The sequence below is a fragment of the Monodelphis domestica genome, chromosome 4, assembly GCF_027887165.1.
Source record: "Monodelphis domestica isolate mMonDom1 chromosome 4, mMonDom1.pri, whole genome shotgun sequence".
NCBI classification, from domain to species: Eukaryota; Metazoa; Chordata; class Mammalia; order Didelphimorphia; family Didelphidae; genus Monodelphis; species Monodelphis domestica.
Window position 1 is genome coordinate 130077541 of NC_077230.1, and position 23860 is coordinate 130101400.

General features: G+C 35.2%; 1 protein-coding gene across 7 annotated transcripts in view; it reads right to left on the minus strand.

Moving 5' to 3' along the window:
- NCKAP5 (NCK associated protein 5) overlaps positions 1–23860 on the minus strand; it is a 1174517-nt gene that overhangs the window by 343264 nt on the left and 807393 nt on the right. For all 7 annotated transcript variants that reach the window (XM_007494075.3, XM_007494074.3, XM_056797182.1 and 4 more), the window contains one exon: positions 13762–13849. In XM_007494075.3, the coding sequence (XP_007494137.2) occupies positions 13762–13849 (88 nt within the window). The remainder of the gene's footprint in view (positions 1–13761; positions 13850–23860) is intronic.

Here is a 23860-nt window from a genome sequence, read left to right on the forward strand (position 1 = left end):
TTATGGTGCCTTATTTCTCTTGTAAAGAATCCTTCCTTGTCTATTCTACTGGCCTTAAGATCCCATGATCAGTGAGTGAATCAACAAATATTATAATGGTATAATCGATCTTTGACCAGAACCTTTTCCATATACCCCCCCCCCAAGTTACATTTATACCTCTTTGTAGGTATGTTGGGTTCTTAGTCTAGATAAAAATCAATAGGGATAGTAGAGCTGAAAGTTTAGTATGTTTGAAACTTGAATAATAAAAGTATACTTTCACAGCAGGCATATTTTCACCTTCGTTCTAAACTATGTCCTAATTTCAAAACCATTTTTCCCATTCTTTTATCTCCGTGCCATATTGCATTGTAAAGCAAATCTTCAAGCAAATCCTGATGTAGCTTTAGTTGCACAAGACAACAAGGTCAAAAGTTCAAACACTGACACTTTCTCACTTTTGCTGTTCCTAAGCTCATTTCTTTCCTTTAAGGAAGGAATAACACAGATATATGGTTACTGATTTGAAGAAGCCCTACTTTTTGCACACCCTCTATGCTTACAAAAGGGTTGTATCATTGTGGATATTGTCTTTAGCACCTCATACCCTGTGGGTATCTCACGGACACTATAAAATAATAGTTGGCCTGATGTTAAGAAGAAGAGTCAGAGTAAGTGGATTATATTTCGGTAATAACCTGCCTGCCCTTATGAAGTTAAATAACTTTTCCAGGGCATCACTTTATTAATGGGAAACATTTTGTTTTTACAGGGAGGCAAAATTCTGCTTTTATTTGGTCAGAGTTCAGCATTAGGTCAGAAACATCCAGTAAGAATTGCATTTATGTCTGAGTCCAGGATTTAGCTAGGGATTGAGGAAAGGACAAGATTTAACCCCAAATACTTATTTTTTCTTTTTACCTCCTGGAAAGAATATAGGGACTTAACTGCTTAAATTCCTAGTGATATTATTTTAAATGCTTTAATTTATTTAAAATCTGTTAATATGTTAGGACTGAAGGCATAAGCACGTCATACCCAGTTGTTAGGCTACTAACCAGGAAATGGCTTCCAACCAAGCTCATCTGGGATGTTCAGTTTTGGAGTTCTGATATAAGATTGGAGACTTATTCCCCCATCCTCTCTCAATTAGAGAATTCAACACATTTAATAATAACATGGGGAATGACTTCTTTTTTTTCTTAAAGGGGAAAATGGCTTTTGTTTAGTGGACTGATGGGAATGTCCTTTATCTTTGAAAACTCCTGCTGTCATTGAGCAAAGTTATTATTTAAAGGACGAACCTGCCTTCTTAAGGGGGCAAGTGTAGATCAATAAAAATTCCCAGTGAATTAAAAAAAATCCCTCTCCCCTTTTAACATTACCATCAAATTTAGTAGCTTTAAGTACCACAATTCAAAAATTCGGTCCCTGATTCTTAAGGCATAATCACAAAAGCCACTTGAGACTTTAAGAGATTAGAATCCACTGATATGAATAAAGGCATTGTTTAAGAATGCTTCATAGCTCTGCCATGTATATTAATTTTGTAAATAGCTATGTAAAAATAAATTCAAGCTATCACTATACTCTTCAATTAGATACTTAGGGATTTTATTCCTAATGGAATGAAATACATATGTACTTATACATATATATTATTAAGTATGTATTCACATATATGTTGCCATCTCATTTATTATGTTTGATTATTTAAAAGAAAAACAAATTACTAACTTGCTTAATACACAGTTTGGCACAGTAGAGAAGTAGAGAACAGCATCGCAGAGACAACAAAGTATGATAGACTATCACTGAAGTTAAAGGGCCAACATCCAGTCTTGTCTCAAGTATTTCCTAACTAAAAATCTTTTAAAGTCTCAGTTTCCAAATATATAATATGAAAATGAAGATACTTGCATTATATCCTTCCCATAGTTGATGCTAAGAAAGAACCTTATAAAAACGTGAGATATTTTATTAATAACAATAGCAAGCACACAAGTCTCATTATTTTTAGTCATCTAGGAGATTAATGGAAGAACAATGTACCATGTTTTATGGTAATCTTCTGCAAATGTTTTCTATCTATCCATCTGCAAAGCTATCTATCTATGTCTTTATAGATGATTTTTTGCAAATAGAATCATATTTTCAATTCATTGGGGGAAATATGCCTTTCTATTTAATAGGCCCTTCAAGATAAATCATTTTATAAGGGAAATACATAATTGCTCTTTTTTCCAAACATAATTTTCCCCTTAGTTTCTCAGATCTTTGGAAAGCAAATATTATTAGGTAGAACATATCTGTAATGAAGTCAAAAAGAGGGAAAAAGCACTGCAATTGAAATTGAGTTTACTTCAGTACTGAGTTTGACTCGAATTAGACATGCAGTTTGGGGAAGTTACTCACTTCACTATATAACTGACCTCCTGTTAGTAATTTAGCATTTTTTTAATATTTAATGCATTTCTGTGAAAATAGTAGAAACATTGTAAAAGTTTGCTGACTAGAATAAATCATATTGCTGAGGGCTACTTATAGAGAGAACATTCCAAAAGAAGGACTAGGAGCTTCTGAATGTATATTAATTAAGATAAAATATAATTAATTTAATACATACTTCCTCCACCTGCTAAATGTCTGTCCTATGCTTCAAATCCCTAATTTCCCCCTCCTTTTTTAGACCTGCCTTTTGTAAGTAGTCTTCATCAATTTTATTTTATTCCATTCAGTAAATATTTATAAACTTTCGACAATGTTTAAAACACTATGTTAGATGTCAGAAATAACAAAATGTAAACAAAACTGTCCTACAGTATGATTACCATTTTAGGGCATGGGGAGATTTTTAGAGGCACCCATATACATTAATAAAGAGTAAAAAATGTTGTAAGCAGTTTAAATATGGAGAGAAAAGTAAAAATATTAGGAGAAATTTCATAGACAAGATTCCACCTCTATGTTTTTAAAAGAACATTGGGAATATTTAAATAGAGGTGAGGAAGAAAAACATTTCAGACATGGGGACCATCCATGCATATATATGAATGTGGAAAAAGGAATTTTTTCTATAATAAGAAACCAGTTTGATTAGAATAGAAAATGTGTTTTCCAGATTAACAGAAAATAAACCAAGAAAAAATAAATTATAACCTCAAATAATATTTTGTTTTATAATTCTCATATTAGGTAATAACATGTGTTTTATTTATCTGTCTTTAGTTCTTATATTTTATTAAACTGAATAGTCTTTGTACTTTATATTCCACTCAGGACTCAGGACAATATATTTATACAATAAATACTAAATACCTATCTGTTGAATGAATGAATACATTTTCTGCCTCCCAAAATATCCATCTCATTGACTTGACATCTTCAAGAGTAGATAAAACATCTTAATTATGAATTATCAATAAATCTTATTACACAACTGTTCCTGAGAAGCAGTAATTAATTTACATATAGACATATATACATATTAATTTACATATATACACAAGTGAAGGATACATTGTGGATACTATGATGGAAGCAGGTTTTGGGGGTAGAAGGAGAGAGAACAGAAAGACACTAGGTAATTGAAAGTAGAGAACAAAGGTGGAAAAGTACTTTGGGAGAGGAAAAACAATGAATGAAAGGGAGAATTGGGGGAACCGATTTTATTTATTTATTTTATACAAATTTATTTTCTTCACAATTTTAAGTTCAGGACTTTCTCTTTCCATCTTCACCAAAATGGAGAACTTTCTTATAGGAAACTCATATTTTTCCAGTGAAAGGATCTCTCACCAAATTTGTGGTTTTCTGAAAAGATCAACTCTGTTATGCTATGCAAATGCCACAAATACATACTTTTTACCTCAATTTATGGAAAGATAGATTTGCGAATTTGTGGAAAGATGTCAAAGCTCTAGAAACACAGTATTTCACAGGGAGAAGGACCTTAGTGATCAGTTAATCGAATCCATTTACTTTACACATGAGCAGGGGGAGTTTGAAAGAACTGAAAAAGCTTATCCAAAGGCACACAACCATTTAGTAACAGTTAAGAGACAGACCTGGGAGCAACAGGAGCCCTTTGAGTCTCAGATAAGGTCTATCCTTTTAACTCATTCTGCTTGTATTTTAATGTTCATTGACACACAACTTTTGCAGGGAAGGGGCAAGGAAGGGGCTGCTGGGTTCTGATCTATGAGTTCAAGGAGGTAGAAGATCTTTGGTGTGGATACTGCCTCCAGGGAGGTAGATCTGCAAATTATTTCAGATATGTAGTCCAAGTTACCTAGGGGGACTGAGGAATCCAGTGAGTAGCCCTTGGTAATATGACTATGTCAGAGGCAGTACTTTACACAAGTAATAACCCTTTAATCACTATGCCCAGTGGTGTTGTAGGGTTCAAATGAGCTAATGAATGTAAAGAACTTTGTAAATCTCAAAGTGTAACAGGAATGGCCATCATCATCATCATCATCATCATCATCATCATCATCTTCTAGGCTGGTGATGACTTCATTCCCTGAGCCTTATACTATACTGCTCCTTAGCTCAATCAGTGTTTATAGAGCAAAATGAAGATATATTGCTAAATGTTTAACAACTGAGGGAAAATGTATGCAAATACAATTTTTAGTTTAATTGGTGTTATTCAGTTGAGGCAAAAAACAAAGCACTAAATCAGGCTCTGATTTGTGGTGATTACCAATTCCTGAGGTATAAATGCTCACATTAAAAATTTAATAATCAGCTCTTGCACATCAGAACTGGCTCCAGTATATGTTTCCAGTACATCTCTGACTCTGCTAGGGTATTTTTATTCCAAAAACTTAAATATTATATTTTATAATATTTGTAAAAAGCTTACAATTATGTTGTGATTTATGGTGACAGCAAAATTTGACATATATACACATTTAATTCTTACAAAATTTTGTACAGATGATAAAAAAAGAGACTCAAATAGGTTAAGGGACTTATCCGTGGACACAAAGTTTAGTAAGTAGTGGTCCTGGGGTTGGAATCTAGGTCTTCTAGGGCTCTTGTCTTTGCCTTGTATTTTCTGAACACACCATACTGCCTTCCTCAAAAAACCCATTAACTACCATAAGGGAACTAGAATAAAATATAAAATTATTATAAATGATGATTCTATTTTAGAGCCTTAATTTAATATTTGATTTAAGATTTTGCAAACATGATTATTATAATACCTAAAAGAGTATGTGTTTATATTTTGTATTTTCTGAGACACAAATCCCAAAGCATAGCATTTCCTAACTACTTTTACACTGGTTTTCTATCAGTTATCCTCCTCTGTTGATAACAATGACTTTTATCTGGAAAAATTTTCCTATCTTAATTTGATCAAGAGAGAATAGTGACCTAAGAATATAGAGCACACAGCACAACAAATCCCAAGCCCAAAGAAAGATAGAAAGAGGGAGACAGGAAGAATGATGGAGCAAGAAAGAAATGGAGAGACAGATTGGGCTGATTTTTCACTCCTTTAGAGATAACTTTTACTTGTTTTTCATTTCTTCCTAATGAAATGTTTCTGCCCCAGGTGGAGATGTCACCAACTCCACTAATCATGGCAGCGTTTCCATTACTTGTGCATTTTCTATTACACAGGAGAATGGAAAGGAAGGGCACATTACAGGACCTATTAGCTCATGTCAGCTTATTTCTGTTTATTTTTATACTCGATTCAGAGTCAAGTTCTGAAACTGCGCTTCTGAGGAATCAGTTTCGATTGTACTTCAAAGAAGGTTGTAGAAAACAATGTAAGAGGAAATCTTTTAAATTCAATTATGGAAATTTTTGGTTTAAAAATGAAAAATATGATTTCTCATTTTCATTCATTTTAAAAGAATCAGAAAAGTTAAAAATGAAAAGTTATATACTGTATGTTGAATTTGACAACAATGCCTCTGTTCTGACATATTAGGGACAATAGATACATTGAAAGGAGATTAGATACATATCCTCACCTTATTTTAATACTTTATTAACTTTCTGAGGAATAACACTTTAAGAGGATGTTTCTGGGTGGTTCAGAAATATGATGTACTACAACATGTATGTATGTATCAAATCACATTAATGTAAGAGGCAAGCAAAGTAATTTTTAAATGGAAAGAAACTCAGAAAAATGTATCTTTCCAAGTTTTATTTTAAGACAAAATTAAAATGAAAAGATAGAAGAAAGAGATTTACTAATAGGGACCCAAGGCAAAAACACCTATAAAAAAAGAAACTTCCTCTATATAGTGGAAAACACAGACTGAGGGGAAAGTAGAACTATGTTCTTTTCTTACCTTTAGCGTAACTGGGTCTAGAACTTTGGGCAATTCATAATCTCTCACTCTCTCCTGATTGTATCCATTATTCTCTCCTGGTTTTCCTCTTACTCATCTATTTATTGATTAGTTCATCAGTTTTTCTTCATGCATGTTCCACCTTTCATTTTCATCCAAAAATTCTGTCAGGGCATCTCCTGTCTTGTATTTCTACAGACTCAGTGATCTTTTCACTTCTCATGGGTTTAATTCTTATTCATGTTCTGATGATTCCAAGACCTCTATATTTAGTCCTAATATCTTGTGTTCTAGACCCACATCATGAACTGTTTATTTTTAATTAGATTTTTTTTATGAATTACATGTTATAACAAATTTCCACAGGAGTTTTCCAAAGGTATGTGATCCAAATTGTTTCTCTCCTTCCTCCCTCCTCATAGAGCTGGCAAGCAATCTGATCTAGGTTATACATGTATTGTAATGCAAAATACACATCTATATTGTTATTTTTGTAAATGAATATCCATATAAAGCTAAAACTCTAAAGCAAAAACCCAAATAAATGAGGGAAAAATCTCATGCCTTCATCTGCATTCTGACTCCAGACATTCTTTCTATGGAGGTAGATAGCATCTAAGTCCCTTGAGATTGTCCTGGATCATTGAGTTGCTAAGAGTAGCTAAGTGTATCACGGTTGATTATCCCACAATATTGTTGTCACAAACTGTCTAATGGAAATTATCTAGGGGATGCACCAGAGACATCTCGTGTTTAGGATATTCAAAAGACAATTTATTATTATTTTTCTCCTTTCTCCCCCAAAATTGATCCTTTCTGTACATTTCTTATACCTATTTAGAATCTATCATCCTTTTAGTCACCCAGGTGCACAAGGATCATCTCAACCCTTCTCTCTCCCTTATCTTGACATTCAATTAGTTGCAATGCCTTGTTTATTCTATTTCTGTAGTGACAACCCCTGTAAAAATTATCTTGGCAGATGGGCTAAACCAGGTTGAAGGGTACTGGTAGGCCACAAGCCCCACCTGAGCTAGGGTGAAGTTTACTCCAAGTAAGTGAAGACCTTCCCCAGTAGAATGGGTAGATAAGAACACTTAATTCCAAGGGGCATGAGAGGGACTGGAGCAGGCACTTAGAGCTTGGTCAGACATTAATGACTCTAAGGTCATTTACTGCAGGACTATCCACAGGCAGTTCTGATTTTTTTTTTCATTCGATTGGACTAAAATGACTCTGGAAGAGACAGACCAATGACTGCCTCGCTTAAATCTAATTAATGGGCAAGTCATGACATCCTGTGATGCCATCGGTCCTTTATGAAAACAAAAGAAGAACAACAATCCTACTTTCATGAAGTCTCTCTCCTCCATTCCCTCACCTCCCTTCACAGGGCCACTCATCTAATTCAGGTTCTCATCATCTGGACTTTTACAGTAACCTCCTAATTTCCCTTGCTGCATCAAGTCTCTTCACTTTCTAATCCATCCTTCACACTATTGCTATAGAGAGGCACAGTTCTGGCATGCCACTCTCACGTGCCAGAAGCTAGGACCAAATAGAAAGTATTCTGTCATCCAAAGCCCATCTAATCTCACTCTGACCTATCTTTCCAGATTTGTTACATATTACTTCTCTTCAAGATGTCAACTTTTTGGTCACATCAACAGACTTGATAATTCATAATTAATCTCCCATCTCCATGCTTTTGTAAAGGTTGACCTCAGCCTCAATAACTAGAATACACTTCTTCCTCCCCTGTCTTTTAGAATGTCTGATTCATTCAAAAATCTGCTCAAGGGCCACATTTTGCATGATACTTTTTCTGATTCTTCAACTTCTAGTGTGCTTTGAAATAACAATATTTACTGTGTATATATGTTTTATTTAGTTATATAATATTCATGGGTTTTTTTTCCACTTGAACATAAGCCCCTTGAGGACAAAGGCTACTACTTTCTATCCTGTGTAGCAACTTTAAAAAATGCTTTTTTGATTGGCTTATTGTTCTGCAAAATTAGGGAGGGCACTTGTACCATCCAGGTTTCTCCTAGTTCTGACAAATGATTCTATTAATTCACTTTCACAAAATTCATATCTTTTAAACCATCTAAATAAGTTTATAAAAGACAGGTGGAGCTTAAGACACCTCCAACAATTTACCCAGAAACATATTAACAGATTAGATATTTAGTCTTCTATAACATATACAGACAAATCTACATACAAATTCAAAAACTAATTAAATGATAATTGTCCGAAGTCCCTAACTGGATGGCACTAGAGAGGAAAATAATTTGACCTTCCTTCCAAAGCCTCAGTTTCTTTCTCCTCCAAATAAATCAATAAGTTGTTATCATAATTATTATCCAATCTAATAAATCCAATTTAGTAAACATTTATTAGGTGCCCATGATGTTCCAGGAATTGTTCTAAGCACTAAAGACACAATTAAATAAATAAATAAAAAGGACAGTTTCTGCCCTTAATGCACTAGCAATTTAATGGGTGAGGCAATAAACAAAAGGAGACTAGAGAGTGGGCAGGAGAATCTAGGGCATACCCAATGTGGAGACATCTTTTTCCTGGAGTAGAAATGAAGCAGGGGATTGGAGGCAAAGTAGAGTGAATCTATTATGATTATAATTATGATTTTTAAAACTTTGCTTCACAAACTCAGAGATAAGGTCTCTACATAGAACTATTAGCTCATGGATTAAAGTATCAGAATGAATGGTACAAAAATGAAAACTGAAGATAATTTAGCATCTAGGCCCTCCCTACAAAGGTCAAGTAAGTAGCATAGTGGATAGGGAACTGGGCCTGAAATAAGGAGGACTGGAGTTCAAATCTTGCCTCAGATGCATGAACAAGTCACTTAACCCTTTTGTTTCAGTTTCCTCATAAGTAAAAAAAAGGAGTTGGAAAAGGAAATGTCAAATTACTCTCTTATATTTTCCAAGAAAACCCCAAATAGGGTCATAAAGAGTCAGACAGAACTGAAATAATTTGACAGTTCCTCCCTGCCACAAACTCCTCTGACCTTTGCCAAAGTTTTACAGATATATGTGGATACTTTCAAAGAAATCCTGAGAATAGGAATTATGAGTCTGATTGAAGTATTGGCACCTCACATCATAAAGCAATGGCTCTTCTCAAAAGAAAGATTTCTCTCTCTCCAATTCTAGCCTCTGGAGTACAACTGCTAGTCAAGAAAGTATTCATTGTCTTTTCTACAGTTAGTTCTAATGGTAGTCTTTTAGTAGCATTTAATGTCATTACTAACCATATTTAGAATCATAGAACCATAGAAAGTTATATGTGGATGGTTCCTTCGGGATCATATTCTAAGTCCCTTTCTTTTATAGAGGAGGAAACTGAGGCCAATTAAAGTCATGACTGAAAAAATCCCTAGGTGTAGAATTAATAAAAGTTCATCAAAGGAGCACAGGATTTAGCAGTGGATGGGATCTTAGCTATCATCTAGTACAACCCCCTCATTTCACAGATGAAGAAACTGAGGCCAATTAAAGTAATGACTGTTTTAAAAATGCTTTGATATAGAATTAATACAGGTTAATGATTGTCTTCCCCCTATAGGGAAGAGCTAATCTTCCAAAACGAATAGGCTGGAATTATAGCGGAGAGATGGTTGTGAGGCACAGTTTAAGAAGTAGACTTGCCTCTCTAAGCAAATTCCAGTCTCATGAAATAAATTACATTTTTAATATTAAATGTCTACAAGCAAAGGATTTGGCCAGTAGTATGTTAAAAGAACAGAAAAGAATGTTATAAAGAATCTAAGCAGCCCTATGAAACAAAGAGGAAGTGTGGTAAAGGTAAATAGTGATACTGAATTATTTAGGCTCTACGAAGGCTGATGTTGCCCATGAGAAAGGGCAAACAGCTTTCTTTTAGGGGAGCATCACTCTTTTGAGCAGCTTGGGTGTCATTTAATACAGACCAAGTACTACTTTTTTTTTTCATTGCCATCAGGATTACATACAATAGCTAGTGTAGAATCCAGGCTGGAATGGAGCTTGAGAGTCCAATTCTACATCTCCAAACAGATGCAGCTAACATATCTAGTACAGTTGAGCAGAGAATGCCTTTGCTATGATCCCCAGGGAAGGAGTATCGATCACTTTTCTCCCCCAAAGCAATATAGCGTTTTTGAACCTGCCATGTTACTGAAATACCATAAGCTGCATTTGGAATCCATTTCTTCTTTCACTGTTCTTGGTGGAGATTTCATTTCAATTCAATTACCACTTATTAAGTGCTACTTTTGTTAGTATTTATTACTTCCCTTGAGATACAATGGAAATAGAATGCAGAAAGTTTTGGAATCAAATCCTGCCTCAAATACAGTTTTGTTACTCTTCAGTAATAGTTTTCCCATCTAAAAATTGAGGATATTCACAAACTCTATATTACAGAGGTTTTGACAATTAAAGGAAATCATATAACTAGAGTGCTTTATAAATGAGATATATTTCATATAAATGTGCAAATTTTAGATACTAACTGGCAGGAGGGAAAGAAGGATAAGAAGGAAAAGGAGATGGAAAAAGAGAGGAAGTTAACAAGGTGGGGTAGAGAATGAGAGAGGGAGAAAGAAGGAAGATGTAGGATCATTTCTAGGACCAGAGTCATTGTGAGAATAAAAAAGAGAAAATTAGATAATTTTTAAGAACATTTGGTAAATGGTGTATAAATGTAACCTGTTAGCCTTGGTGGAGAAGATGGGAAGAGGGAGTAGCAGAGAGAGTGAGAGGGAGAAGGATGGAGAAAGAGAAAGGGAGAGAGGAGGAAGAGAGAGACAGATAGATGGAGAGAGACAGAGACATAGAGACAGAGGGACAGAGACAATGAGAATCAGAGGCAGAAATATAGAGAGACAGAGAGAAAAGGAAAAGAAAGAGTGAGGGAGAGGAGGGACGGGAAGAGAGAGAGGGAGAGGAGATTTAGAGCAGGACAAATTAAGCTTCTCTGTCTCTCATAGCATTTTTATGCTGGCAAGAATCAGATAAATTTAATATAGGGCAGGCAGAACACAGAAAAGACAGAGCATCACCCAGTTGGAAGAAGGTGGGGAGTGGAAAGAACAGTTCTACTCAATTTACCTAAATAATGAAGAGGAGGGAGGAATATTATTGATTGATTGTATATATATGAACCACATCTACTTTCTTTTTTTAGTCATCATTTGTCTCTCTATTTTTTTTTCTTGCAGGCTAGCTGCCTCTCTAAGTCACTTTAGAGTCTGTGGGAACTGAAATAATCATCTAAATCCACCCTTTACTAAGAATAGGTTCTATGATGTCCAGTTCAATAAGAAAAAGAACAGCATTTACTTCTTTTTGCTAAGTGGGCAGGGAATTCAAACCTTGTGTATGTGTGTGTATTATGTGTGTGCTCTTGTGCACATATGTGTGACAAAGAAACAGATAAGAAGACAGATAGGCAGAGAGGGAGAGGTGGAGAGGAAGAGAGAGAGAGAAAGAGGAAGAGGAATAGAGGAAGGGAGGGAGAAGGGGAGAGAGACAGAGAGAAAAAGAACAGCAGGAGAGGAGGAAGGAAGAGAAGATAATGGAGAAAATATGGCAGCAACATTAAGAAAATAAGCCTACCAGGTTAAATATAACCATCAACTTATCTAATTTATCTAAAGTGTTTTTCATACTTGGATTGTTATTATTTTTCTTTCAAAACACTTAAATTCAGTATATAATGGTTACATTGTAGATGCTAGAATAAAAACTATATTCTGGTATTCTGACAGGGGGTTCATCACAGACATTCACAAAAAGACCTATGTACCTGGCACTATGCAAACAGGTGACTGCTTCCTTGTTATATTATACACTGTCTACCCTTTTCCTCTTTCTATTGAATGCTATATTTTGGGACCCAGTATAACCTGGTTAGCAGAATAATAGAATAAAGGAGATTGAGACCATCACCCTTACTTTCAAGTGTCTTTCTTCTCATAAACTAAATACTCTTTTCATGCAGTTCCATGTCTGACTTCCTTTTTTAGCCAACATCATACAGCTATTGATTCCAATTCATCTTTAGTTTTTAGTCACATATTGCTTTTCAAAAGTATTCACAATTAAACCAAATATCCCCTATTTTAAGTGACACAATATATTATTCTTCCTAACTGTCCTCTCTTAAATAGTGTCTTATAGACTTCATTCTGCCTGATCAAGGCTTTCTGATTAAGAATTCTACTTTGTCATCTACATTGTCAGCTCCTTATTTAGTACCATCTTCATTTCTTCTTCTTGGATTTGATCATATCCATCTCCACCATTTTCATCAACTTGGGATTTGTGCTCAGATTCTATTTGTTTTTCTGGAATGGAAGTTGTCTACATAGAGATTCCTTTACTTTTCTCCCCAGCCCCCCACTGCTTTCTTCATCTCTTCTCACACATAACTGCATATATTAGGTTGACACTTATTAAATAGCAATGAAAAAGCATTAACAAGGTAGCTCCTCAAATTATTAATATCAAAAGATTTTAATCTGGAATTTTAGAGACCATTAGAACATCTCATTTGTTGTTCAAATATGGACATGGAAGCCAAGGAAGGGAAATTAACTTAAATAAGGTCAAAAGGTAAATAAGTTTCAAAATCAGAATTTGATCTCAGGTTCTCAGATTCTAAATGCAATGCCCTTGCAAATAAATCGGGCTGAAATAAACTATTGATCACATTTCTTTGCATTCATTCAATTAACCTTTATTAAACTACTACATGCCAGGCATTGTACTATATGTTAAGAATTCAAAGACAGAAGCAAAAACAGTCTTGATTTCAAGGCTATTTTAACTTAGTAAGGGTAAGTAAATATAAAATATATTCAAAATAAATACAAAGCAATGGGAATGAGGAGGGTTTTAAGAATTGACTGGGATGGAAAGATCAGGAAGGGACATGTGCAGAAAGTGACACATAAACAGAGGCTTAAAAAGTCCAGAAATTATAAGAAATAAAAGTGTGGAGAACATATATTACAGGCAGATGGAATAGATTGTGAAAAGACATGGAGAAAGGAGAAGAAATTCTACATGAAGGAAAAACCAAGAAAGGCAGTTAGGCTTGCTATAGTGTTTAAAAGACAAAACATGCAATAAAACTGGATAAGTGGATTAGAAGCAGACTATGAAAGGTTTTACACACCAAACTGGGAAGTCTGAATTTGATTTTCAAGGAAATAGTTAGGTAAGTGGAACCTTGTGAGCAAGAGTGTGACCAGTGCTAATTAGAGCACTACTTGTCTTCTTGGGGTTGAAAACCAGCTTGGCCTACCTACTATTCAGCCTTTTGGGCTAGATTATATTTTACAATTCATTTTTTAATTTAAAATTTTAAAAATATATAAACACAAGAAAAATAAAAGATATACTCCACATAGGATAAGTATGGAAAATTTCTTTACCTTATAGACCATAATATTCACAGTCTCTTCTTTCTTCCCATCTGGAGGTGCTTGATTCTGTAGTAGGTTTCTTACTGTTTCTTCCATCCTGGAAAATAGAAATAAGAAAGTATCTCAGAGGTAGTTTTCAGTTTTTATGTAGTTAGAATTTAGGAAATTTCCTGCTAACATTTAGAAAATATATAGAAAACAAATATTAAAATGTAATGAAATATGGGCCTAGGAATGATTGAAAACCTAATCATTTGATTCTTCTTACAACAACAAAAGAAATGTATATATTTATAAAACTCTCAAGTATGCAGAGTACTGTGTTGGGCTCAGGGGACTGAACAACAAGCACAAAATTTAGATAGTAAATACTATCTGCTTTCAATAGAGAAATAAGACACTAATATAGAAAACTATTAAAAATAATATTAAATAATAGATGCACCAAAAAATGAAAGAGAATTTGAAAGAAAAAGAAAGATATAAAGGAGAAAGCCTTTACTGACACAGGGAAACTATAGAAGAATGCTTGAGGGAGGAAGCAGTATTTGAGTTAAACTTTAATGATTCCAATAGGCAAGAAGAAATTGAAAGAATTCCAATAATAAGGACCAGCCTGAACAAAGACATGAAGTAAGGAAATTCAGTGCTAATTCAAGGGAAAAAGAACTATACACTTTGGCTAGAGTGCCAAAATTATGGAGCATAACAATGTGAGATAAAATTGTAAAGGAAGAGTGATGCTGTGTTATGTAGAATCTTGAATGTCAGAAAGACAAATTTAAAATTTACCTGGTAGGCAAGAGGGACTTACTGAGGATTTTTGAGCACACTAGTAAGATAACCAGATCAACATTCAAGAAGAAAATTATTATAGCATTAATATGGATCAATTGGATCAGAAAATGAATGCATATAGTGGGAAGATCTATAAAAAAGCTATTGACATAGTTCAAAGAGATTGTAGTGAGTTTCTGTACAGAGAAGGAGACAGATTCAAGAGAGTTTTCCTTTCCTGACCATGCTTCTAACTGGAATTTGCCTCAATGAGTGCCCTCTTACATTTCAACTTTTCTCAGCACCAGCAGTTCTCTTCCTGGAACATATCTCTACCATGCTGTCCCTCTTCTCTCATTTGTAAGTGTCTTTCTGTTTTGGAGATAGGTTCTGTTTTTTGGATAGCCAATTGTGGTTCATTTCCATCAAAGCTATACTTCCTTTCTTCTTCTTTTCTTCCTCTTCTCCTCACCCCTCCCTTTCTCTTATCCTTTGTTCTCTTTCTCTTTCAACTTCTTTCTCTTTTTAATCTCTCTCTCTCTCTCTCTCTCTCTCTCTCTCTCTCTCTCTCTCTCTCTCTCTCTCTCTCTCTCTCTCTCTCTCTCTCTCTCTCCCTCCCTCCCTCCCTCCCCTCCTTTCTCTTATTCCTATTGTTTTTAGCAGGAATTCCCTGATTGACCTCTACACTTTCAGCTCAAGTCTAGCTCCTAGTTACCATTCTATGAGGCAAAGATCTGGAATCCACTTCAGTGGCCTCATTCTATAAACTCCAAAGCTTCTTCCTATTCCCAAGGTTCTGCCCCATGTTCAGGGGAACAAGAGTTGGAAGAGAACCTGAAGGTCATCTACTCTAACTCTTTCATTTTATAGTTAAGGAAATGGATGTCCCCAAAAGGTTTAGTGACTTGCTAAAAGTCACACAAGAAGCAAATACCAGAGCTAGGATATGAAGCAAAGCCTACTACTTGCAAAGTCAGTACTGTTTCTCCTACATTACATTTCCTACAAGGCCTCTCCCAAAGATACTGAAAAATAAATGTCAGTATTTGACCTCTGCTCAGTACATGCACATAGCTCACAAAAGGAACCACTAAATAAACTTATCCCTGAGGAAAAAAATTACTTTTATTCACTTAGGACAGCCCCTATGTCTAGAATAGAATCCATCTTCTAACCTATTCCCCTATCACCCACTTCTCTATGCCCAACTGTGGGAAAACTTCACTTGCTTCAAGAACTAAGTATGGTATCATCTCCTCCATGAAAACTTCCTTCATTACCTCAAATTTCTCATGGCATTTTACCTAAAAATATCCTTTATACTTATAGCATTCTGTTATGAATTAAAGCCAGGGACTGTGTCTTATTTTTACTCTATAAGCCAAGTACCTTGCTATTAGTAGGATACTAACATGCATTTGTTTAATTGAAATGAATTGATGTTCAAATGTGCAAGTTGAAGGGAAATCTGAAGATGCTTGTATATGTCAATATGTATTCTGTTATACTTCCCCCCCCATTCCCTTCCTTATTAATTAACCCATTTCTAACAACTCTATGTGAACAATACTCTTAGAACCTTAAAGACAAGGAAACAGGTGTTCAGAGCAGCTTTGACATGCACATAATGCAATAACTTTTTTCTTTGTTGTTCAGTCATTTCAGACACTTCGAAAGCCTATTTGGGATTTTCTAAGCAAAGATACTTGAGTAGTTTGCGATTTTTGTTCTCCATAGCTAATAAGTGTCTGAGGTCAGATTTGAATTCATGAATCTTCCTGACTTCAGAACTGGTGCTCTATTTACTGGGCTACCTAGCTACCCTAGTCTAATAGCTATAACAAGAAGATCAGAACTTGAACTCAGGTCTTTTGACATCAAATTCAGTGCTTTCTCCACTATATTGCACGGTCTATCAAACACCGAGTCACAGAGACTAAATGGATAATTTAGAAAGCAAAAGGAAGGGAAGGGAAGGGAAGGGAAGGGAAGAAGGGAAGGGAAGGGAAGGGAAGGGAAGGGAAGGGAAGGGAAGGGAAGGGAAGGGAAGGGAAGGGAAGGGAAGGGAAGGGGAGAATATTTAACCTGAAGAAGAGAAGATTGGGGTTGGGAAAGGGAGGTGAAGCTTAATAACTGTCTTCAAGTATTTAAGAGATTGTTGGGTGAAGGAATAATGAAGCTTTGTCCCCTGAATGAAGATTATCAAAATTTATTTATCTAGAAATAAGTTAATGTAGACTCTTATTAGTTGTATGGTTATGACATCTCATGTTAGTATATTAAAAATAGAAAAATCAGGATTTTTCAGCTGAATGGCTACTTATTATCCAACCTTGACATTTTACAGAGAAAGCCAAGTTCCCTTTCTCATTAAAAGTGCAGATATGTTTCTTTTAAGAAGAGGTTGCCAAATTCATTTTGAATATGAGATATTACTACTACTACTACTAAAATGTAATATTTATATAGCTTTAAAGTTTTCAAAGCACTTTATAAATATTTCATTTGATTACAAGCCTGGGTGGTAGGTTCTATTATCAACCCTGTCTTAAAAATGAGGAAACTAAAGAAAACAGAGGATAAGTGACTTGCCTAGGATCCCATAATTAGAAAGGATCTGAAGTGAGATTTGAACTAAAGTCTTCCTTATGCCATATACCACCCAGATGAATCTGGTAGCATAGCTCTAGTACCTTTTCTTCCCTGAAACATCACATTAGAAATGCTGGTCCTAATTGGCTTCCTGCTGGCTTCTTGACTCCCTTTTAAAATTTCTTTGTCAAGTTTTGGTGTTTGCCTTCATTTTCAAAGGGGACCAATGATATCATTAGTTATATCTTGAATCCTACTTGAATTGGATTTAAGTAAGGCAGAATTACATAGTCATCATCCTCACTCTCCCTTCCAGAGTTATTTGAGTTCAGTGTCAAGACAAAAGTCAAGACAACTGGCAATGGCCCCAGACGTGGTGGATTGCCACGGCATCCTCAATGTCTTGGAAGCTCGACATGCTTCACAGCACCTGCTCCAGCTGTCTTCATGGCCATTGGAATAGATTGCTCTCATCTGCCCATTTCATCAGGGGGTAGACATTCCCCTAAACCACCGATGAGTTTGAGACCTTTCAGTTACCCTCAACCTGGTCTGCAAATGCAAGAGTTTATAACTCTTTTCTCTATGCCTCTCTTCCCTTCTTAGGGGGACTCTATGGATATGGAACAATATGCACACTGCCAGACTTGGTTGCCATCATTCAGTCGTTTCAGTCATGTCCAAGTCTTCATGAACCCATTCTGGAGTTTCCTTGGCAAAGATACTGGAGTGGTTTGCCATGTCTTTCTCCAGCTCATTTTACATATGAGTAAACTGAGGCAAATGGTATTAAATGATTTGCCCAGGGACACATAGATAGTAGTAAGTATTTGAATTCAGATTTGAACTCAGGCCCTCCTAACTCTAGGCCCTTTTTTCTATTGACTCTCTAGCTATCAGAGTAATTTGTTAAGTTCTGGTACACTTTTTGTTATAAAAGATGACTCTGAGAGGGGGTGGAGAAATGTATACATTTGGAAATGTAGGTCCAATAAAAGAAAAGGATCAATTAAAATTTATTTTTAAAACAATTTTTTTTTGCTCTAAGGATATGCTTAGCATCCTTCTTTGTCTCATTTTAAAATATTTATTTTTAAATCCTTATTTTCCATCTTAGAGTCAATACTATGGATTGGTTCCAAAGCAGAAGGGTGGTAACGTCTAGGCAATGGGGGTTAAATGACCTGCCCAGGGTCACACAGCTAGGAAGTGCCTAAGTCCAGATTTGAACCCAGGACCTCCCATGTCTAGGCCTGGCTCTCAGTCCACCCAGATGTCCCCTATTTGTCTCATTTTAGAAGCTCCTTAAGAATAAATATTTTTTCATTCTTTGAATGTATATCCCAAACACACTTCCTAGCACATAGTAGGAGATTAATTGGTTTCCTCCCTCTCTGACTGCCTCGAATAGTCTAGTTAGGTGATTTTTTTATGAGAGGTGAAGGAAAAGAAAATGAATGACGATCCCAAAGATACAGACATGGAGAATAGTTAAATAAAATTATTTATAAAGCCTTATCATTTCTTTTTTACTGAAAAAAAACCTTGCATTTTCCTTTCTAAATATCCCTGCTCAAGTGAATAAGATGTCTGCTTTTTTGTAAGAGAATGAGCAAATTGAGATGTAAGCTCAAAATCCTCAGATTTACTTAAAGTATCTCTAGAACAACTCCAATAGTAAATGAGATGCAAGGGTCAAATAATTCAAGCTGTTAATACATCCGTTTAGTTTCTCCAATTATGTCTCTTTATATTTTGAAAGCTTTTCATGCCATATATTTTATATATTAGCATTTGTTAGGATGATATCTATTAAAATATTCTTAGTTTTTCATGTGTCAATCTTATTTTTGAATGGTTAAGGACATTTCTAACCATAAAGGAACTCAAGTTCTAATAGAGTTCAGTTATTGAATAGTCAAGGAAATTTTTGCTTTCTGGTATTTTTGTCATTTGTTATTTGATAAACGAGAGATAGCTTCTGATGTATAATTCTAGTAATCTGATATGTTTCTTGAGCTCCTGTTGATATTTTTCCACATGTTATATTATTTTGGATGACAGTTTTGTCTTAGGGGAAAACATTTCTCATGCTCTAGTACAGTTTATTTGTTGAATTCCTTCATAGTTCAGTATTTGCGTTTATAGTACAGAGATTTGTCAAGATTATTATTATTGTTACTACTATTAGTATTCCTTCTTTGTTCCTTCTATTCCTATTGCTAGAGGTTCCGAACAAGTAACAAGTAAATACAAGATGTTTTAAAGGAGAGAATGGTAGCAACTAGGAGCTAGGGATGCTAAGGAAAGATTATACATAGGACATGGCACTTGAGAAGAGGCTTAAAGGAAGCTAATAATAAATCAAAGCATTCTGGGTGAAGAACAGATATGCTCTTAGCATGAGAAGTGGGAGATTGAGTAACTTCAGACACATGGGAGTTAATTGGGCAAAACATATGTATACTAGTAATAAGTAGTAATTCAGAAGATACAGACTCTTGACCCTTTAGGTGATTTTAGATACTCCTCATGAGTAATTTTTGTGCAGAGTTTCAAGGAACTTAAATGATTTGTCCAAGGGCACAGGGAGTTAAAGGAAATTCTAATATTTGGCAGCTTTCAACTCCCAAAACAGAATTCATTTTTCTATGAAACTTTGGAGAGGTTAAGGGAATAGGGTTTTGAAATATTATTAATATTAATTATTATTTTAGCCCTCTACTCACATATATAGACCTTCATCTATTTTGCTCAAATGCCAGACCTCAGATAAAATGTATTTTGCTATTTTGTTTAAAAATATTCAAAAACCTTTTTGTCTCATTATGATGGGCATTTTATTGATTTGTTCTTATAGAGTTATATACTTTGAATTTATTATGTTTATTTTATTTATGTGTTCTCTATATTTTCACTTTATTTAAAGTTGGATCACAAAGAAAATTATATTTTTCTTCCTGCTTTAATTTTTTAAGAAAATTAGTGGGTTGAAGGAAAATTATAAAAACAGAAACTGAAGTCGCACCAGATAATTCAAGAATACTGTGAATTTTTTCTCTAGTTCAACATTATGATTAATTAAAAACAGTTTTATTACTAAGCAATTTACAACTTGGAAACAAATAGCATACATAAAAAATAATGGTTATATAATCTTCCAATAACCTTTAGGAATTTGAACACAACAGAATATTTTGAATTTGATAATAACATATTGCTAGTTATGGTTGGGTAGAAGCCTTTTATCTTAGTTCTCATTTGCAGAAATTCTTTATTTATTTTCTCCAAAATCAGATACTGTGAAGAATCTACTGCTACAGATACCCAGTGACATTTTATGCATTTTTATTATATTTTTAGTCAACATAAGTATTTGAATTGCCAGGATGTATAGAGCACAGTCATATCATCGATGGTCCAAATATGAACAGAAATAAGCAAATGCTCTAGTTTAGGCCTGGGTCTATTTTTTAGTGTTTATTTCATCCTATTTTTCCACAAACATTAACTTAAATCAGTACCTTTTGCTTTTCCCTTTCTTTTTTTTTATGCATCTAAATGCCTGCCTTTTTAGCATGATTACTTTAAGACTCTGAATAATGGTACAATTGCTTCTCTTTTTAAAATATGAAGACTCAGATTTTAAAGTCAGAGATACTGACTAAGCTCTAATCCGCTATTTGAATTGTTTAAAAAATAAATTGAGTCCAATAAATCAAAGTGCCAGAAATATATCATGTAATTGAATTATGTGTCAAGTGCCAGGTATAAAGACATGAAAACAACATTTTCCATAAAACATGCATCACACTTGTGAAATTTCAATCAATCAATTAAAAACTATCTATTGAGTACTTACTACACACAAGGCATTACGTCAGGTACTGGGCAAAATACATAAAGGAGATGTTTTGGTATAATAAAAAGAGGACTAAACTTGAATCAGAAGTTGAAGGTTTGTGTTCTGGCTCTAGTTCATTACCTAAGTGACCTTGGGAAAGTACATTAATCTCTCTGAGCCCTTGTTTCTGCATCTGTGAAATGAAGGTGATAATAATACCACAAGAGGTAAAGTATGATGCATTGGATAGAGAGCTGATTTTTGAAGGAAGAAGACCTAATTTCCAGTCTCGCCTTTGGGTAAATCCTTTAACTCTACAAGGATAAAGGCTACTCTCTTGAGAATAAAAGGTATCTGGATTACTGGAGGGAATTTCCACATGAGATAGCTCCCTCTAGATTAAATCACAGTCCTGGATCCAAGCAAACCAAAAATGAGTATCTTCCTTATTTACTCCACAAAGTGACTGGTTATCAAAGAGTATGCTGAGGATTTTTGATTTTTATTCTAAAAATTTTCTTTAAGAAATAGTCTTCAGGCTTCCAGTCAAGATGGCAGTTCAGAGGCAGCCAAAATTTAGACCTCCGTAAACTCTTTCTAACTGATCAAAAACACAGTGCTTCCAGGGGACTGAAAACCAAATTGAACAACAGGACAGAGCTAGGGGACCCTTCTCCTGGATCCAAATGAAAAGGTAATCCCCCCCAAAAGCCTGAACTCTAGGACGTGTGGGTTTAAGGGGAAGGAAGAAGTTAGGTCCCAGGACCCCTCCCCTGCCTATAGCGCTGAGCCTCCAGAGGTGGCTGGAATCTCTGGGCCAGCAAGGGCACTAGTTCAGAGGGATAACCTTACTGGCAAAGCTATGCCAGGCTCAGGGCATAGAACATGAGCAGCCTAGATGCAGCTAGAGGAGAGGCACAGAGCAGGCAGCTCAGTCTCAGCTGAAATGCTTCATCTTGCCTCCCCCCCAACACCCACCAGGGCATATCCAGCTTTGGAGATCAACTCCTCTTCCCTAGCTGAATCTCATCAATAAGGAAAGGTAAGAAGCCTTCAGAGGGCTACAATACCCCTGCCCCACAGACTCATCTGAGAACCTCACTGACTAAGCTCCCAGGGGCAAAAGAAGCAATAAACTACAGGCAAAAACCTTGACCATAGAATGAGAAGCCCAACTCCCTCTCAGCTTCTGCTGTCAGCTGGGGAAGATCAGACTACCTGACCAAACAGCAGAACAGCCCAAACTCACAGATCCAGCACAAAATGAGAAGATCAAGACTACAGGCAACTGCAGAGGGGAAAAAATAGGAAATAGCAGTAAACAACAGAAAAAGAAAACAGAAATTACAATCTACAGCTTCTATACAGGCAATGAACAAAGAGTAAATGGAAGAGAGGAGGATTAAGGAACACCAAGCAAAAACACAGAAACTCCAAAGAATTGGACACAGGCTTTGGAAGAACTCAAAATACAATTCAAGAAACAGTTAAGAGAGGCTGAAGACAACTGGGAAAAGAACTTAAAAAGCAAATTAAATCATCTGGAAACAGAAAATAGTGTCTTGAAATCCAAAATTAATCAGCTTGAAAATGAGGCAAAGGGGATGAAAGATGACCTCCAAAGAAAATCAGACCAGAAGGAGAAGGATGACCAAAAAGCCAGGGATGAAATTCAGTCTTTAATAACTAGAATACAACAACTAGAAGCAAGTGACTTCACAAGGCAGCAGGAAACTATAAAATAAAATCAAAAGAATGAAAAAAAAATTGAGGAAAATATTTAACACCTCATTTACAAAACATAAGATTTAGAAAATCAGTCCAGGAGAGACAACTTAAGAATCATTGATCTACTGGAAGACCATGACAAAAGAAAAAGCCTGGACATCATCCTATAGGAGATTATCCAAGAAAACCGCCCTGAGATTCTAGAGCAAGAGGGAAAAGTAGAGATTGAAAGAATCCTCAGATTGCCTCTTGTACTTAATCCCCAACTGACAAAACCCAGGAATGTTATAGCCAAATTCAAGAATTAGCAGACCAAGGAAAAAATATTACAAGCTGCTAAGAAGAAGTCATTCAGATACCATGGAACTACAGTTAGGATAACACAGGATCTTGCTCCATCTACATTGAAGGACTGAAAGGCATGGAATATGATATTCTGGAAAGCAAGGGAACTATGTCTACAACAGAGAATCAACTACCCAGCAAAACTGACTATAATTGTTCAGGGGAAAGTATGTTCATTTAATAAAATAGAAGATTTCCAAGCATTCATAAAGAAAAGACTGGAATTGAACAGAAAATTTGATGCTCAAACACAGAACCCAAGAGAATTACCAAAAGGTAATTAAGAAAGGGGGAAAAGCAAAACAAACAAACAAACAAAAAACTTTTTTTAAGGGATACAATAAGTTAAAATGATTGGTATCCCTACAAGAAAAGAGTATATAGGTAACTCTTAAAAATTGTTATTATCACCTGGGTAGATAGAAGAACTATACTTAGAGGGAACAGTGACAAACTGTATAGGATGAAATGTCAAGACATAAATAAATATATATAGATATAGATAAAGATATAGATATACAAAACATAGCTGGTTCCTGTCAAGAAACCTAATTTCTTCAGACTTTCATTCAATGAACTATTGAGATACTGCCCTCAAATCAGTGAGCACTGCTCTTCCTTTTTTCTACCTCTCCCTTGTCTACAAGAAAACCTTGTACTTTAGTAATTAGTTTTATTTAGAAAGAGATTTAGGGTAACCCACAACTCCTCTAACCTCTACCCTTTGCCCCAATCAACAATTAAATCAAATAAGCTGTCAAAAAAAAAGCAGTCTCCAAAGCATGGTTGGGGACCCTTGAGATTATGACCTCAAGGAGTACA